Source organism: Panthera onca, chromosome D2, assembly GCF_046562875.1.
Source record: "Panthera onca isolate mPanOnc1 chromosome D2, mPanOnc1 haplotype 2, whole genome shotgun sequence".
Lineage (NCBI taxonomy): Eukaryota > Metazoa > Chordata > Mammalia > Carnivora > Felidae > Panthera > Panthera onca.
Window position 1 is genome coordinate 72925717 of NC_138349.1, and position 19537 is coordinate 72945253.

Here is a 19537-nt window from a genome sequence, read left to right on the forward strand (position 1 = left end):
TCTAGAAATGCAATCTACGTCCCCTTGGGAGAAGATTTAAACATGAGAAATTCTTTGCTCATGGCACGTTTGTGTTCTCGTACTATATTTGACTCTTATAACTGGCTGGATGGGCTCAAACTAAAATCTGGATCTTTCTGTGTGACAATCAGGAGCAGGAATATAACTGGTAAACACCAAGGACGCCACTTAGGGGTTCTGTACTTAAAAACAACATTTTATAAAAAAAAAATCCCTTTTATGACAAATTTTAAGTCTAACTTAATGGCTAATTCTATAAAACCTCTTCCTCAAGAAACTGTGGCTGGAGATTAATAATGTATTTAATCAGGCAGACTAAATGAAAATACCTGCTGTATCAACGTGCACAGAATTGAAGCTGCAAAAAGGAGTTACTCATTCATAGGGTCAACAGCAACCGAGTGCCCATTAATCCCCCTCTGGGAGGCTACTGTCCCGTCAGTCTCCACAAACACACCTAACATCTGGACAATTCTCCATATGTTTGCCTTCAGATACTAAAAAATACATCCTGGTGTTCCCTTTCGGAAGCCGGTTTAACTTTTCCTTTCCAATTCGTTTGTAATGGGCGCTTCTCCAGCACCCATGAATTCAGCAACCGCTCAAAAGACATGGAATTGGAAATCAAGCTCTGTAGCCACACAAGATGGTAATTCATTCCCGAGGGGCCACAACTGCGGTGGAATTTCCACAGCGGACGCCATCACGAATCTGGGACTGAAGGCCTTAAGGATGGTGGAAATACACGATCTGTACTTACTCCTAATCGCTGGACGATTTCCCTTACGTCTTCAGCACAATTATCCACTGAGGACAGAAGGATACATTCCCCTCTTTCGTAAAACACTTTGATACTCATTAATCCAGAGGTCCACCCAATGACATCCCTGCAGGAACAGTTAAATACAACGTTCTTGGAATCCTTTTCAATCAACATTATGAATTCGTTGGAAATCCCAAGAAGGCATTCAATGTCAGCAGACTGGCCAAAGTCCCGAGCTATTACGTGCCACATGATTGCCCCGACGCTGAACAGGTGGGCATCCTTCCTTGGCTTCACTTTCTCCTTTTTCTTTGCACCCAGTGTAATGAAGCTGAATTTCACAGAGGTGTCCACAGTGGCGGTCGTGACAAAGTTCTCCGCCAGATCCTTCAAGTACTCTTGCCTTGTTCGAGTGGCCATAGCTCGAAACTTTTCCGACTTATGGGCTGCATTTTCTGCGTTGATCACTTTGGCTAAAAGGAAGTCCCGGAATACTGCTGACTTTGGGAAAGTTACTCCTTTGGGAATTGGTGGGCCAAATGGTGGTACATCTTTTGATCTAGACACCCCAACACTGAGAAAGAAAAAAAAGAAACAAGATGAGCTGTAATACCATCGTACTTACCTTCAGAAATGTGATATACACCCAGACTCTCAACTTACAACATTTTTTTGGGTAGCTTTTTGTTATATAATTTCTGGATACCTAGTTTTTGTTTTTCAAACTTGGTAGACGGGTTTCAGTTTATTCACTTATTTTAGTAATGTCTACACCCAATGTGGGGCTCAAACTCACAAGCCCGAGATCAAGAGTTACATGCTCTCCTGACTGAGCCAGTCAGGTATCCCGATGGGGGTGGGATGGGGGGAGTGTTATGGGCTGAATGGTGTCTCCTCAAAATTTTATGCTTAAGTCTTGAACCCAAGTAACTTGGAATGTGATCTTATTTATGGATAGGGTCATAAAGACATGATTAAGTCAAAGTGAGGTCATTAGGGCCCAATCCAATCTAACCGGTATCCTTTTAAAGAGGTTTTGGACACATAGAGAGACACTAGGGACACATGTTCATAGAGGAAAGACCATAGGAGGACCCAATAGGAAGGTGGCCATCTGCAAGCCAAGGAGAGGTCTCAGGAAAAGCTACACCTGCCAACACCTTGATCTTGGACTTCCAGACTCAGAACCGTGAGAAACAAACGTCTGTTGTTTAAACCACCCTCTGTGTGGGTACTTTGTCATGGCTGCCCCCCCAGTGGACTTAGATAGGGGGTAATGGACCAATCAGTGGGAAGGGAAACCCAGAATTTCAGATGGCACCAGGCTGGTACTCTAACTCTGCAGCTGGTCATCATGGAGAAAGACAGCAACGCTTTCAGTGGAAGTGAGGTTATTAGCCCCAGGTGGCTGCTCGGGATCTCACTGGTACTGGACACAATGATCCCACTTTACAGAGTCAGAATTCTTTAAAAAAAATTTTTTTTTAATGTTTGTTTATTTTTTGAGAGAGAGGGAGAGACAGAACGTGAACAGGGGAGAGGCAGAGAGAGAGGGAGACACAGAATCCGAAGCAGGCTCCAGGCCCCGAGCTGTCAGCACAGAGCCCGACGTGGGGCTTGAACTCACAAGTCGTGAGATCATGACCTGAGCCGACGTCGGATGCTTAACCGAATGAGCCACCCAGGTGCCCCTACACATTCAGAATCCTTAAGTGTCCCATTTTTTAAGGAAGTGCTCACTTGGTCACGTTTTGAATATCTCAATAAAAGTGTTATGGGAGTAAAATTTTGAGTTTCCAGGGACTGGAAAGATCAAATGTAGGGTGACAATGCTCTACAATAGGTCAAAACCAACAAGGCTCGCCTACCTCAGGCAGAAGCTATAGCGGTCTCAAACCCTTTTTGGAATAAGATCAACTATGCAGAGTGAATTAACGATACTCAACAAATGAAGCACTGAGTGGGTGAATGAATGAATTCCATGACATCTGTGCCCGGGTTAGTGGGCAGCCATTGCCATCCGAGGAGTGGTACTAATCCCACATCTGCCCGGGCAGATACTTTCTGCGGTGGGATAAACAAAGGGAACAATCCATACTCCATCTTTATCACTGCAGAAAATCCTGAACGTGGCGAACTAAGGAACTAACTAATTCTGTCCAAACTGTCAGGTGGGAGCTCCTCCTCTGGCACGTGGTTGGCTAGATTCTAAACAGATCAGTCTCCACATCGCTCACCTTTGCTTTCACTCTTCAGGAGGGAGAGTCACTTCCGGGGGGTTGGGCAGTGCGATGGAAGACAGTGTGCCTGGGGCCAGAGCTGGTGTGAGAGGGGAGGGGAGGACCCACTCCCTTGGGACAGAGGCACCAAATTCATTCACAGATGGCAGCATATGCACTAAACCAGATGGTGATGGGGCAGACTTGACTCGTGTCCCCACAGGAAGGCCCTAAAAATGCTGTAGAGGCTGAAGTGTCTTTGGGACCAACCTCATACTTGGCTCGTCTCCCCTCTGCTACTATGCTTAGAGTGGACATTCTAGACTGAGCAGGAAATCCATTTGTCCTCACGTTTTCACTCCCAGAGAGCTGTCACAAAGCAACCTGTCTAGACTTGCGGTGAGGGTAACCACACCTCGTTGCTTCTTCCCTACACGTCAGTGAGCCCACAGTGGCCTATCTGCCACTGGGTTCTGCCATCCCAATAAGCTCACGTGATCACCTCTCATAGATCTGTTTTTTTTTCCTTCTGGTAATGAGCATAGACTTCTGGAAGAATTTTACCCACAGAAGGCTGAGGAGGCCCAATCTCATTTGACACCTTGCAGAGTTACTTTCTGCACTTGGCGCGACGGATCTCCGGCTACTCTGACCGCAGCTGACGTGCACGTGAGCCGAGCATCGGGGAAAACTTTTTATATCTAAATATGTTCCGAAAAAGCTTTCACTAGTCTAGAAGCTAGGGGCTCCGCAGTAGACAGAGGGAGGCATCTTGTAAAAGGGCAATTCTTTCTGTCCCAAATTATTGACCCGAATATCTAGGTGGACCTTCCCCCTACAATGTATGAACCAAGTTGTATAAGAAAGGCAGCCAGAATTTAGGTCTGGAGATTCTAGGAGTACTATGATATTATGGGACGGAGATCAATGAGAGATTGCTGGTTATAGAAGTTTATACAATCCTTGATTCTTTCAGACACAGTTGGCGTCGGGGGAATATTCCTTTGCCAGATTTAGATAATTGCCAATGGGTTGAAACAAGAACGTGTTTCAGAATTTCTTCTTTTCCCCAAATACCTTGATAGCGAATCTAAATGTAAGGCCCCTCCACCGGAAGAACAATATAAAGATGCGCATTCCCTAATAGGCAAGTTAAAGGGTTTTAGGAAAGCAAAGTGGTGGAGAGCAGGCTCTGTGCCCTGTGTGGGATTCCAGCTCCACTGTTTTCTGAGAGGCTCCGAGCTAGTGATGTAATCCCCTCAGTGCCTCAGTTTCCTCATCTGTAATGTTCGTGTGTGTATTTATTTATTGAGAGACTGAGCGAGCGAGTAGGAGAGGGGCAGAGAGAGAGGGAGACACGGAATCTGAAGCAGGCTCCAGGCTCTGAGCTGTCAGCACAGAGCCCGAGGCGGGGCTCGAACTCAGGAACTGCGAGATCACGACCTGAGCTGAAGTCGGACGCTCAACCAAATGAGCCACCCAGGCGCCCCAGTTTCCTCATCTGCAAAGTGGAGTCTCAATTGTGCCATTCTCAAAACTCCATGGTGAAGTTTAAACGAAAAATAGCTATTATTATGCAAATTGTTACTATCAAATAGTACTTCCTGGCAAGTCTGTTGCCTCCAGACCTGCCTCTCCAAGGTGAAAGCGTGCCCTTCTAGGTTTCTGGGCTTGTCATCCAGGGCATGTCAACCCAACCGCACTTCTAGACGGCTGGTCTGCACTAAGGGGTAGCACAGGTACCCAGGACGCGCTGTCACTCACACCTGCACAGAGCTCCTCAGGGAAAACGGTACTCGCCGGGGTTCCCTGAGATGTGTGCGGTCCATCCGGTCTCCTTCGAGACGCGTCCACGGATTAAGACGCGGCAATTCGGAAAACAGTTGACGTGGACTATATTTTGTCGTTTCCTTGGAAATTCTCTTAATGAATTTATCTTGTCACTGGTCTGCTTTGAGGACCAGAGAATAAACGAAAGGGCCCTGCCCTGGAAGGTGTTTTTGGAAAATGCGAGCGCCGTAACCTTATTCCATGTGACAAGAGTTAGCGTGGCTTCATAAAATGTGATGGAAGGGATGTGACTATAGTATTCAAGAAGATTATTGCCGACTTGTTGAGGAATACTCGTGAAGTTTTTAAGCATGATGGGTATGAATGTTTACGAGGCACTTTCCAGAATTTGATGTGCTCTACTGACTATACATTTGAATCTCATGAGCAAACGGTAGTTTAGTGATAACAACGTGGGTTCTTAAAAATCAATGATTCCAGATTTGAATGATTTGCACGCTGCTATCCTGTGTCAGAGAAAACAGGACGCAGTCCACTTTGTTTACGGGAAAGATTTACATCCAGTCCCAGACTGGCTTCAACATCCCTCCCTGGTCATTTTATTACTTTATTTGTTATTTTATTAAAACCAGAAAACCTGAAACAAATGAAAATAGACATTACCGTTCCTTAAGATTTTTGGTGCTTGTGCACCATCTCATAAAGTGAGTATAAACGAAATGGAAAGTAATTCAAAATACTTGACTTGACCTAAAAAGAGCAGCCAATAAGATAACACCAAATCCCATATAGCTGTAGGCTTAAGTTTCCAACCCATGTGGGGCGCCTGGGTGGCTCAGTTGGTTAAGCGTCTGACTTCGGCTCAGGTCGTGGGTTTGTGGGTTCGAGCCCCGCGTCGGGCTCTGTGCTGACAGCTTGGAGCCTGGAGCCTGCTTCGGATTCTGTGTCTCCCCCTCTCTCTGTCCCTCCCATGCTCATGCTTTCTCTGTCTCTCAGTAATAAACAAATATTAAAAAAAAAAGTTTCCAACCCATTAGGAAGGTTCCTTTGAGGTTATTCTTCATAATGACCATTCATTGGATGAGATCTCAGAAGAATAATCCAATTTACCATGTCTGTACCAACATTATTGGTTTTAAACATATCCTCTAGACAGAACGGAGGTTATGCTTTTTTAAAAACATCATTTTGCTCGGATGTAAGAATCACCGGGGTGTGTGTGGGGGGGGGGGGTGGGGGGACGCACCAATGCTCAAGTCAATCCCAGGTCTCTGGGATTCGCAAACTGCACAGTAGGGCCAGAGAATTTCCACACTTAACAAGCTGACCGTGAGGCACCACGCGGACTGAGAACTACCAGCTTACGGACTCTTGTGCTCCTCTGGGCTGGGCGTGGGGCGGGGACGTGTACCGGCAACAGCTAACACCCAGACCAGCTTCTCTGCCTTTAGGAGAGCACCCTTCACAGTCTTCAGGGTCTCCCCACCCCGGGCCAGCACACACACAGGCACCCTGCCCTCGGCCCGGCAGCCCAGCACTTACTGTTTTAGGATGAAAAAGGGAAATAACCTTTGGGGAGTGCCAGGAACTCTCGGTGGCATTCTGCATAATTTCTGCTTCTTCTACAAGCGGATGTAGGTACTCTTATCCTCCACTTTAAGGTAAGGAATTAAAGGTAAAACAGTGCGTACAAAGTACCGCGAGCAGCGGGGCTGGGTTCTAAACTCAGGTCAGAGAACCACTCTTTTACCAACACCCCCAAATCTTCCAGCGGTAACTACTTTGTACACGAGTCTTCGGGGGAGGGATAGTCAGAAACAGGCTCAGGATTCTGAGGCACACGTATGGCCTTTTTTTTTTTTTTTTTTTTTTTTTAGGTTTATTTACTTATTTTTGAGAGAGAGAGAGAGAGAGAGTGAGCGAGCGAGCGAGTGCACAAGCAGGGGAGGGACAGATAGAGAGAGAGAGAATCCAAAGCAGGCTCTGTGCTGTCAGCGCAGAGCCTGACATGGGGCTCGAACTCACAAGCCATGAGATCATGACCTGAGCCAAAATCAAGAGTCAGATGCCTAACCATCTGAGCCATCCGGGCGCTGCAGACGTATGGCCCTTTGAAATCACCAAAGCAAGCGCCAATTCCTGGTCTCAGGCACCCTGGGGGAGGGAGTGTTTCCAAGATCTTGGAGGAGAAGAAATGTTTTAGCCCTGCAGTAACTACTTCTGCTAGCAAAGAGCCGAAATGGCCACACCATCCACCTCTGAGGCTGGGATTAATTAAGCTCTGGTTCCGGCAGGGTCTGGATGCAGTTTTTAAGGGGAAATTGAGGAAATGTGTAATCTACAATGTTGAACGCTCAGGCATTTCATTTTGCAAAACAGGAAAAGAGGCAATTATTTCTTACAGAAACTACCTGAGTGAAGACCGTGGAAATATAATTAGAAAAAGGAAAAAGGATAATTATGGGGTGAGAGATAATAATTGCAAAACAAAGATATTTCAGGAGAAGGTGTTCTGTTGAAATAGACCCCGCGGAATAAAGCATCAGTGATGGCAGACTCACCTGTAACACACGTTTTCGGTACACGGATTGTGCACTTTGACTATGACAAAGACGTGCTGAAAGTGAGACCGGATGCTTCGTGGAGTAAAAGGAAGTGCTCCGGGTTCTTGGAAGACAATGGTCACAATGTCATTTCCGATATGCCTTTTCCTCAGAAGCTGCGGTCAAGAAAGCGAACACACAGAGTTACCAACACGGTTTTCTGTAAAAACCCAATGTGTAGAAATACACAACTCACTCGTCTTTCCATCAAAACGAATTTTTTTTTAATGTTTATTTTTGAGAGAGAGAGAGACAGAGTGCGAGGGGGGAGGGGCAGAGAGGGAGACACAGAATCCGACAGAATTCTACCAGATTAATGGCTGGAAAATGCAATGGGGTATAATCTTATAAATTACAAACGTGGCAGGAGAGAAGGAACCCCAGAGCAGTAACAGTCTATTGTTTTTAAGTTTCTTTATTTATTTTGAGAGACAGACAAAATACGTAAGTGGAGGTGGAGGGGGGAGAGGGGGCGGAGAGAAAAAGAGAGAGAGAGGAGGAGAGAGTGAGTCCCAAGTAGGCACAGAGCCCTATGTGGGGCTCGAACCCATGAACCGTGAGATCATGATCTGAGCCGAAACCAAGAGTCTGACACTTAACCAAACGAGTCACCCAGGAGCCCCCAGAGCAGTAACATTTTAACAGCAATTCCATTTTTGATGTTCCTTTTGCCTAGAACGTTCCCTTCCACCCCCAGTTTCTCCTAGACAACTCACTTAGGGCTCTCGTTAGGTATCACCTCACCTGAAAGGAACTTTCTTGACAAGCCTACCTTGGCACGCCACCCTGACTGATGCCCAGGCCGATTTCTAGTACATTAGTTGCCATCGTCTGTGCTGTTGACTGACTTGTGTATCAGGTCACAATGTCCAGAAGGGCAGGAGACCTGTCTCATAGACTTCTGATTTCCTAGTTTCTAATGGCCTGTCCAGGACATAGCCGACACCCAGTACACATTTGCTGAGTGAATAAATGGGTGACAGAGATAAGCGATCACAGCCACACAACACTCTGCAATAAAACCGGGATCACACCTTTGAATGTATGTCGATAAATCCATACACAAAAGCCCTCTCTAAGTTTATGCAAGTAAAACCATAGCATCTGTGCTCACAAAGTTTGTGATCTTCAGTTTTAATAGACACAATAATCTTTATAGGAGTTGGTGATGTCACTGCGGGAATGAGATAATCGCAGGTAGTAAATCTCTCTTTACTAGCAATAATAAAGACAACGAGCTTGCTCTTAAATTTATTTGGCACCTATAGAACATACCTCACCGTAAAGAGCATTAAGTTCAACTCTTAAAGCCTTTGAAGCCCAGACACAAAAAGGGTTTCATTGTCAGGCCCCTGACTTGTGATTTAGCACGATAAAAGGTCTGGAAGCATGGGGACGAAACGTTCAAATGTTCCTTCTTCCCGAGTTCTCTACGTGCCAGTTAAATTACCGAGTCACATGCTGAAAAACTCCCAGTTAAATCAGCCTGGCTGAAGTCATATGCACAAAAAAGCCCACCTTACTGTCTGGGTCAAGTATTGAAACATACACAAATATATTTTAACACAGACCCAATGGACCATCTGTAGTTTTAAAAATGTTTGCAAAGTAAGTTAAAATGTGCCATTTCGGGCGCAGGTGAAAAAAATCTGTAGCAAACTAGGTCCTACACGGTGTGTGGTTATTTACCCATACTACAGATGGACACGGAAGAGAACCACAATAAGCGTTTCATGTAAGGAAAAGAAAATGGAAGGAAAGAGAACTCTTTAAACCAAACATCAATAGCTGAAAATTGCACTAGCTTAAGATGTTCTTCCCTCATCTCCACAATAACTGAAATACAGGATTCATAGGTACTATAATAGGACAAGCAGGGAAATCAGGAACAAATGAAATGATTAAAAGAACGATCTTAAATACCTAACATCGTGTGCACCAGATCGGCTGAATGTGACACACAACAGCTGACACCATACTTTTAAAACATTTTTTTTCTAAGTTTATTCATTTATCTAGAGAGAAAGAGAGAGAGAGAGAGAGAGAGAGAGAGAGAACTGGGGGTGGGGCAGGGGCAGAGAGAGAGAAAAGGAGAGAGAGAGAATCCCAAGCAGGCTCTGAGCTCCACAGAACCTGATATGGGGCTCGAACTCACATACTGGGAAGTCATGACCGGAGCTGAAACCGAGAGTCGGGTGCTCAACCGACTGAGCCACCCGGCGCCCCAGCCCATACCATACTTTACTCGATATCCTTGAAACACGAGAGTTCTCAGATTGACAGAAAGATGGCGGTCACGATGGCCAAGGCCACAGAGTGAATTCTGTAGCCCTTCCTGCCTGTGGGGCTGCTGCGTTGAACTTGACCTTGGCCAGCCCTCTCAAATTAATCAGGCACGAACTCATTAGTCGGTGCCTCCTCGCTCTGCTGCGGGAGCAACAGCAAACTGGACAGCTACTCCCGTCCGTTTTCTCCTCGAGCAAAGGGAAGACTGGGTCTCACACCACAGGAACACGGAAAGCCCAACTTCAGGGCTGGTTCCCTTGACAACACGCCCCTTCCTAAGCACATTCTTTGGCTCTGTAACAGGGCCAAAAATGTTTTTAAAAGTCTAGTTAAGGGGCGCCTGGGTAGCTCAGTTGGTTAAGCGTCCGGCTTTGGCTGAGGTCATGATCTCGCGGTTTGTGAGTTCGAGCCCCGAGTCGGGCTCTGTGCTGACAGCTCACAGCCTGGAGCCTGCTTTGGATTCTGTGTCTCCCTCTCTCTCTCTGCCCCTCCTCCGCTCGCACTCTGTTTCTCGCTCTCAAAAATAAATAAACATTAAAAAAAATAAAACCAAGTAAAAGTCTGGTTAATTTAACCACGGTTGCAAAATGCACTTGGTGAGACAGTAAACTGTTTGGCCGGGTGGGGGAAAAAGGAGAGTCATCAGCAAAGTAAAATCTGAAGCTCTTTGCAAGAGAATAAAATAAAATAAAATAAATTAACACCTTGCCCATTAACAGGATGCTTGAATTTGTTTAGAGGCTAAAAGAAATAGAACATCTGGAAGGGTAACAGAAATATTCACTGTTTTCCAGGATCTTGCCAAACATTAAATAACCTTAAGTAATTTTTCAAACTTCTTATATAAAGGAAAACAGTTTTCTTCAGTTGTTACTTCTGTTTGTCTTCTCATTGGCCAGTGAAATTCTGTGCGATCAGAGTCCGGAACGGGAAGGGGAAAGCGTGTGGCAATCCAGCAAGATATGAAGGCAAACCCACGGGTGACCAAGACCCCTACGGCACGATTTGTCTCAGGAATGCAGGACCGATGCCTTCTAGTGCTAACTGCTCCTTTGAACATGTGAAGCACTTTTCAGTGCCAAGAGGACCGCCTTCGTGTCTTCGACTGCAAGACTGAGTTAATAAATACTGTGTTAGATAGGGGCGCCTGGGTGGCTCAGTCAGTTGAGCGTCTGACTCGCGGTTTCGGCTCAGGTCACGATCTCATGGTTTGTGGGTTTGAGCCCCGCGTCAGGCTCGGCACTGATGGTGCGGGAGTCTGTTTGGGATCCCCTCTCTCTCCCCCGCTCTCTGCCCATCCCCCACTTGTGCGCGCTCTCTCTCTCAAAATAAACTTATTAAAAAAAGATCTTTTAGTAAAAACGTATTGTGTTAGACAGATTCACACAATCCTATGAAATGCCCAATGCTTCATTCAAGCAGTGAAACAGGACAATTAGAGTGAAATGTGACTCTTCACCCAGTTCCATAGCAAAAAGCACCCAGATGCTGCAGAAATATGAACCTTAGGGTTTATGCTCAATCCCATCGCCAGCCTTCACGGCCTCACAGGACCGGTTTTAACTTGGGGCAACAATTAAAAGCAAGTGCAAACAATGGTCCAGTAGCCACACCTTGGTCAAAGGTGGCAGAAAGTTAAGTCAGATCTACTGGCCTCTGTGCAAACAGGTTCGTTTGTTGATTTTTTTTTTTTTTTTAAGCATAGTAAGAAGAAGCATTTCGCACCTAATTCTGGAGGGGAGTGGGAAGCAGGCTGTACAATATGAAAGAAATGCAATTGGGATGTGGTTCAGAAGTCTCTGAGAGTCAGAATTAGTGAAGAGAAAAGTTTAATTTGAAACTGGAAAAGGCCGATCTCCAGAGAGAGACTCCGGTCTTAAGAAGCAAAGATGTGAAAATCAGCATGATTTCAAAGAGAAAACTGCACCATTAAATGACTACAGTTTACGTTCTGAAATTCAAAGAGATGAGCCCAGAACGGAGCAAAAAATGACATGTATCCCTGTGAAAACCAATCACAAGTTCTGGGTCTCAGTCCTTGGATTGGAATCTCACATCCCATCGTTAGGAACAGGGTTGACCAAGAGTCCTTTGACCCCATCCTTCCCACCTCTCTGACCTTATCATGCACCCCTTTTCCCCTCCCAGAAAGCTACCTCATCCCTCCAACAACCCAGCTTGTTTCTGCCACGGGGACCTTACGCTTGCTACCCTCTTGTGTGGGAAGTTTCTCCCCCTCACACGAAGGGCTAGCTTCTCCCGCTTCAGACACCTTCCTAATTTTGCATGTGTTCATACAACACCCCCACACACACACCCTCACGTACTCTATACTCAAGACTCAACACCAGCGGTTAGAATTTTGTTTTGATTTTTAGGAGACATCTAGAGTTTCCTGTGGAAAGTAGAAACAGGAATGTAGAACATTAGTATAATAAGAAAGAGGAGGAAACCTATGCACATGACCGCATAAATACAAAAGATCTGTATCCAGGGACGGAGGGCCTTGCCCACCGCTCCCCACACACAAAAAAGTGAACACCAGGGTAACTAACCACTCTTATCTCAGATCAGCAAGATCGTATCGAATTCAACTGCAGTTTTGAAAATTCATCACTGATACACGTTATACAACCGATATAAAAATACTGCATAAACTATTTACTGCAAAACACTATATAAAACAATTTTACCAATAGGAAAAGTAAATGGACAAACCAGTTGAGCAAGCAAGGCAGAATATTCTGCAAACAGAGAAACAAAATTAACCAAGAATGTGGATTTTTAAAGTGAAGATAAGAGGTTGGGGCACCTGAGTGGCTCAGTTGGTTGAGCGTCCGACTTCAGCTCAGGTCATGATCTCACAGTCCGTGGGTTCGAGCCCCACGTCAGGCTCTGTGCTGACAGCTCAGAGCTTGGAGCCTGCTTCAGATTCTGTGTCTCCCTCTTTCTCTGCCCCTCCCCCGTTCATGCTCTGTCTCTCTTGTCTCAAAAATAAACATTTAAAAAAAATTTTTTTTAATTAAAAAAAAATAAAGTGAAGATAAGGGGAGGAATATGAAGATACAACTATTTCTTTTTTTTTATTTTTTTTTAACGTTTATTTATTATTGAGAGACAGAGAGACACAGAGCGTGAGCAGGGGAGGGGTAGAGAGAGAGGGAGACACAGAATCCGAAACAGGCTCCAGGCTCTGAGCTGTCAGCACAGAGCCCGACGCGGGGCTCGAACCCACAAACCACGAGATCATGACCTGAGCCAAAGTCGGTCGCCTAACCAACCGAGCCACCCAGGCGCCCCGAAGACACAACTATTTCTGATACTGGGTCCTACCAACCCTATTGTAAGCAATCGTTCTTACTGTCTGGTGTAAGTACACATTGCTATTTAGGGCCTGGGGATAAATCTAATCGTGGAACGCTGCATAGGCATTTTATTCTTCCAAAAGATTCCACATTATGATTTATACGTGAACCTAACTGCAGTCAGGACCAGTTCGTATAGCACTTAATGAGGTAGATTCCTCCTGCATGTGAACGGTTCCTTAGCAGTTCCAATTAGGACTTACAGAAGTGCGTGCACAAACCCCTTAAGGCAGGCCGGCCATTTATCCAAATTATATGGAGAAAGGGTTGCAGCCTGGCTCAAACCTAACAAGCTGTGTCTCCATGACCTCTGTCGAGGTCAAGTCCGTCCCTAGTCTAACACCAGTATTCTTCAAACGGAATCTCAGAGACCTAGGAGCTTGGCCTTATTCCTTAGGTATCCAAGGGGCTCGGACACCTCTTCCAAGCAGAGCAGTTTACCGTTTATGCGTGCATTTAAAAAAATAATAATTGACGATGTGCCAGGCACCATGCTCCCTTCCTCCATTTTATGTACTTAGACTGAAGAAAAGGTCTGTCTGCCAAAGTGAGGACTGAAACTCATTTGTGGGGTTCTTTCCACTGATAACATCCCACGACAGCCGACCTATGATCTGTCTACAGGACAAGCAGACGGGGAAGCACGCAGGGGTGTCAGCCCTGGGAAAAGAGACCCGGGTGCCAGACTGACCCAGAGAGAAGGAGGGGTCTTCAGGGAAGAGAGGAAACCACTCCAAGAGCAGGCTTTCTTATCATTCCCTGGGGCTGGCTAGGTTTTCTTTGTAAGAGTCCTGCATTCCAAACACCAAACTCTTTTGCAACAGGGGTAAACTCTCTAAAGACTTTTAATGCGTCCTGGAATCAGCGTTCAGCTTGATTTATTACAAGAACAAACACAAGAAATTATATCTGATGTGGACGAGTCTGGGCCAGTTACATAGTCACAAATACCATGGTGCTAATGAGGCCAAAGTTCCAGGCACAATTCATGTACAGGCCAGCTAAGTGCTATGTTCTGTGGCCTCAAACTGCACTCATGAGCCCAGCCGGTCGTTTCAGACATTTCTACCCCTGGTATTAACATAATCTGTAGGCATGGGTGGGTGGGTGGGGGACGCGGAGGGAGCCGGTACAACCCAGAACAAATCTGGGAAGTACATGTGCCAAGACTACACGGTGCCATCATTTTTATCTTCAGACAGAATATTCTGGTAACAACCCAGGATGAGCAAAATATTACATGCCAAAGTAAAAATAATCTTCTGAAACTCTTGGTAAGTTAGCCCCTTACTTTCTCAACTCCAGGCCTTAGGTGTTCGTGACAGATCCCTACGCCTAGGAATAGGAAAATAAAATGCAAATTAAGTCATTTAAAATATTGTGCTTTATTATCTAATAAATGGTGAAAAACAGTCAACTAAAACCTAATTGAACACACGCTGTGCCGGGCACTATGAAGTGCTTTGTATGTAGTAGCTTGTCTAATTCCAGTCACCATCCACGACAGGTTCATTCATTCACTGAACAAATATTTACTGGCCGCTTACCATGTTCTGGGTATGGTTCTGGGCGCATAGGGACACCTCAGTGAAGAAATGAGATCAAAGCCCCCGTATTCAGGGATAAAGGAAACTACAGCATAGAAAATTTTGCCCAAGGTCCCAAAGCGAGGAGCTGGGATTCAAATCCAGATAGTGTGGCCCCAGAATTCCTGCTTGTAACAACCACCTATTTCTGAAGCTGTTTTTCCACCTAGAAGCAGGAAGCCTCAAAGAGGACCCTAGAGTCACAGAAATCTGACAGTAAGAGGGAAATGCTGTGTACCATCTAGTCCAAATATCATGTGTGCCCCATCTCCCCACTGCCAAACCCGTGGAAAATATCTCTAAAACGCAACGTTCTTAGGGCACCTGGTGGCTCAGTCAGTTAAGCATCCAACTTCGGCTCAGGTCGTGGTTTCACGGTCTGTGCGTTCAAGCCCCGCATCGGGCTCTGTGCTGACAGCTCGGAGCCTGGAGCCTGCTTTGGATTCTGTGTCTCCCCCTCTCTCTCTGCCCCTCCCTGCTCGTGCTCTCACAAACAAATAAAACATTAAACAAAATTTAAAATCCAACGTTCTTTCCCTCTGAGCCTAGGCGCTGCCCCCCAGAATCCTTCTCGACACAGTGCTCCAAGCAGCCACCACTGGCCATCTGAACCACGTCCCCATTATACAATTATCGAATTTCCTGAGAGGCTGAGACCTCACGCAAAGCCACAAGGCAAGTGGCTGGGTGTGGCGAATTCGGCATACGTCCACTGACCCTTGTCTCCACTCTTGACCGCCCCCTTTAGATTATGAATACTTGCCCACACAGCGGTTAGTGCACAGATTTCCCAGTGGACCACGCTAAGGATCATACGGATTCCAGACACAATAAGAACAGTTAAAAAAGCAAAACAATTCTACAGTTTTCTAGCATCAGCATAACGACCCGATGTCATGGATTCTCACTCAAGTTACAAAAATAAAAACAGCAACAACAAAAAAACTCAAAGAGGTAACAGGGAAGCTTAAAGAAGTCTTTAAGCTACAGAGTCTATAATGTGCAGTATTAATTTACAGGTTTGTTTTTTTTTTTTTTTTTTTAATTTCCAGTTTGGGAACTTTAAACGCCCCCTCCTCCGTCCCCCACTCCCCAACCCCCATCCCTCCATCTACTTTTCTGTGTGTATAGGGCTTTAAGGATAGTTTCAGTGAAAAAGTCAGGTACGGAGAACTCATAAACCCAGATTTCAAATACCACGCAACAGAAACGGGGCAGGGAAAGCCTGGTTCGAGTTCTGCTAACAAACAGCAAAGCCCAGCAGACTTCAGATTCCAGAAGCTGCCAGATGGGAAATGATGAGGCCAATCCAGTTTGGAGTCCGATGGCTCAAGTAATTAGGGAACTGGAAGGGCTTTGTGGTTTGAACAGTCGATGACCGGGGTCAAAAGGCACTGGCTCTACTTTGGCTAACGTACTGACAGATTTCTTGGCCTGAAGAAGCCCTATCGCTTTTCCGAGCAACAACTCACACGGAGTTTAATTCCTGAATGATTCACAAGTATCTGCCGGGCAACTGCACTGCTCTAAATTAAGCTTCTTAATATCGAGTGAATCCGTGTGGCATTATTCCAGATAACTGTTTTTTTGAGAGCTCGAAATCCTTTAGGTTAAAACATCGATACATACATACATACGTGTGGTCCAGGGACTGTAACTCTTGTCTCTTAAAAACACATACAGATATGTGATCAAAAGAAAGATCTTCGGATGGTGGTGGGAAGGAATCGGATTATTGGGAAACACTTCAGATCATTCAGGAAGGACAAGGGATTGAGGTGAAGCATGAGGCAAGTGGCCAGAAAATCCAGCTAGCAACGAGAAGGAAAAGTCAAAGAGGAGCCGTCCCTGCTGCAAAGTGCTGGGCTGAAATCAGGGGCCTGCCTTCTCAGCCCGGCTGTAGGGTCTAAGGTGGTTCTTGCAATTAGTGATAGGGACAACGCAAATGGTTTCTGTGCAAGATGTGTGTTTTGACTACCTTCATGTGTTTTACAAGCATTCAAAAAAAAAAAAAAAAAAAAGAAGAAAACGTCTCTGCTGCAGTTAAGTTTCATTCATTGAACATATACTTACTGAGCAACTCCTTTGCGGTCCCTGGTACATCAATGTATTTACAGCAAAGGAGTGTGGTTACGTGACGTCAGAAATAAACTGCCTAAGCATGAAACCAAACTTTGTTTCAACTCCCGATTTAACCAAATGCGATCAAATCACTAAAATGGAATCATGTCACCAATAAGTTCTAAGATCCGTCCTTTCAGTATTTTCTGTAAGTAAGTTATCCACCCATACGGAGAAACCCGGGCTCAGGTTACTTACCCAGCTAGCTCACTTATAACGAACACAGCCGACACGAGTTTCCATTAAGATTTTGCCTAGCGAGCAATAAAGGTGTGTGTGCAGAAGAGTTTCCAAGTTTTATGAGGAAAGAGTGCAATATAACTTATGCAGAAATACTCCGGTTTAAAGGCCAAATACTTCCCAATGACAAAAGAGTCAAAGATTATTAACGCCATTCAAGAATCTGCCCCCCGCCCCCGCAAGTGATTCTTTGCAAATTCTAACGACAGGAAGCCCCTCAGTGCGCTGACCTGAGATCTGGAAAGAGGAGGGTGGACCTACCTGCTGTCTGTTGTTGGGCATGTGGGGAAGCATGGTGGACACGTGGAACATGACTTCATAGTCTTTGTACGTCGTGTAGAGGGAGTGAGTTCCTGTAGAATCAGCTAAAAACAGAGGATGATGACAAAAATAAGCCAGGCAAGTACAAAAGTCAGCGATGTGACACTTACAAGGTCGTTTTGCCAAAGGCAATTCAATTGCAAGCAACAAACCACCCAACCATAAACCACAAGTGTCCTGGGTGACCACTCTGCCCTCTCGCTGCATGCTGTTCCTGCCACTTCTAACCCGTGTCTAGCGGCCACCCTGCCCCACTTGGGTGTGTGTGTGTGTGTGTGTGTGTGTGTGTGTGTGTGTGTGTGTGTGTGTACGGTTAATTCTTGCATGATTCTTGGGCACCTGATCTTCCAGAACTCAAAAAAATGAAATGGGACTGAGTTAATATGGAAATGAGAACAAAATAATGTTCAGGATTTCTTTCCCTGAATGATGTAATTAATTTTCTTCTCTTTTCAACAGGCAATGTAATGATGAAGTCCTATGATTAAGACGGCAGAGAATGAAGGTGGCCTCTTACTGTATATTTTGCACTGACACATGTTAGAAACCATGACATCCGAACCCGTCTTAATCATACAGCTATTCACCTTCTGAAAAGCAGAATGATTCTTTGCAAACTCAAAATCCATCTGTATTACCAATAGATGATCACAGACGCACAGTGTCAGGAACCTGAACCAACACAGTGACTGTAAAACACTTAAGTCATAATTTCACGGTGTAGTTTCGAACCACTTTGAATATGGATAAATAAAGACAAAAAGATACATGGAAAATAAGATGTAAACAGAATTCGGGGCTGCCTTTTTCAATCTTTGGGCAACATATAGGTTTATGTTTCTACCTTATAAACAAGAAACAATGCTATTCGGGGTCATTTATTTTTTTTATTTTTTATTTTTTTTTAACGTTTTATTTTATTTTTGAGACAGAGAGAGACAGAGCATGAATGGGGGAGGGTCAGAGAGAGGGAGACACAGAATTGAAACAGGCTCCGGGCTCTGAGCTGTCAGCACAGGGGCCCGATGCGGGGCTCGAACTCACGGACCGCGAGATCGTAACCTGAGCCGAAGTCGGCGCTCAACCAACTGAGCCACCCAGGCGTATTCGGGGTCATTTAAAACGAAGTTTATTTCATTGCGTTTGTTGGGGAAGATCTAGGTAATCACCTTGGGTTAACTTTTTTTTCCCTTAATCTAAATATTTTAATTTACTTTAAAGACATGAATACATCTAGCATTCGTGGGCCTTTATGATTTTCTTCCTGAATCCTGCAGTTTTTCTTTTGAATATTCATTCTGACTCAGAAGCAGTCCTGAAAGTTTTCTAGAAAAAGCATCACATACAGTTTTGCAGAGTCTGAGGAGGTACTCACAGAAGGCAACTGAATGGAAAAAGGGAAGAATTTAAAATGTTTATATACGGATACTGACAAATCAACTTGTAGATGGTAAGAGAGGATATTTCTCTAATAAGCTGTATATTTCTGGTCCCCAATAAAGCAATTTTCTCTTTTAACTACGTATTAAACACACATCTGTTACTTTTCGTAGGACTTCATGGAAAGTAACGTTCCATTCCAACTGTCTTGGCTAAAGAATGTGGCTTTGGAAGTGAGCAAGCACAGTCATAAGGGAGCAATGATTGTCTTCTTTTATGAGGAACTGACTGGCTAATAACAACATGAAGGCCAGGGGATGAGATAACCCAGCACATTCAATGACTCCCATCACAACACACTGCTATTCAGATGGTTAAAATTCAGTTAGAGACATCCTTATAGGTAGTTAGTAGGTCTAGACAACAGGTTTCAGCTTCAGGAAATTGCAGTGAAGGAAGAAAAATGCATTTTGGGGGGAAACACTTTTAAAAATATGATCACTGGGGCGCCTGGTGGCTCAGTCAGTCGAGCATCTGACTCTTGATTTCGGCTCAGGTCATGATCCCAGGGTCATGGGATCGAGCCCCGCATCGGGCTCTGTGCTGAGCGTGGAGCCTGCTTGGGATTCTCTCTCTCTCTCTCTCTCTCTCTCTCTCTCTCTCTCCCCTCCCCTTTGCCCCTTTGCCCTACTCACACTCTCTCTCTCCACTTTCTCTAAAATAAAAAAAAGAGATCATCATTAGTCTATCCCAAACAGTACTATAAGATGGCCTTCTGAAATTATATATTCTGCAAGTTTTCATCATAAATATCAGTATGGTAATGGGGAAGGTAAACAGA

The 19537-nt window shown here is 45.0% G+C and overlaps 1 protein-coding gene across 7 annotated transcripts in view; it reads right to left on the reverse strand.

The window, feature by feature from the left end:
* The window catches only part of SIPA1L2 (signal induced proliferation associated 1 like 2), a 222928-nt gene that overhangs the window by 58146 nt on the left and 145245 nt on the right, over positions 1–19537 (reverse strand). For all 7 annotated transcript variants that reach the window (XM_060642826.3, XM_078434223.2, XM_078434226.2 and 4 more), the window contains 3 exons: positions 17257–17360; positions 7356–7513; positions 782–1358 (listed from right to left, as the gene is read on the reverse strand). In XM_060642826.3, coding sequence (XP_060498809.3) covers positions 782–1358; positions 7356–7513; positions 17257–17360 — 839 coding nt within the window. The remainder of the gene's footprint in view (positions 1–781; positions 1359–7355; positions 7514–17256; positions 17361–19537) is intronic.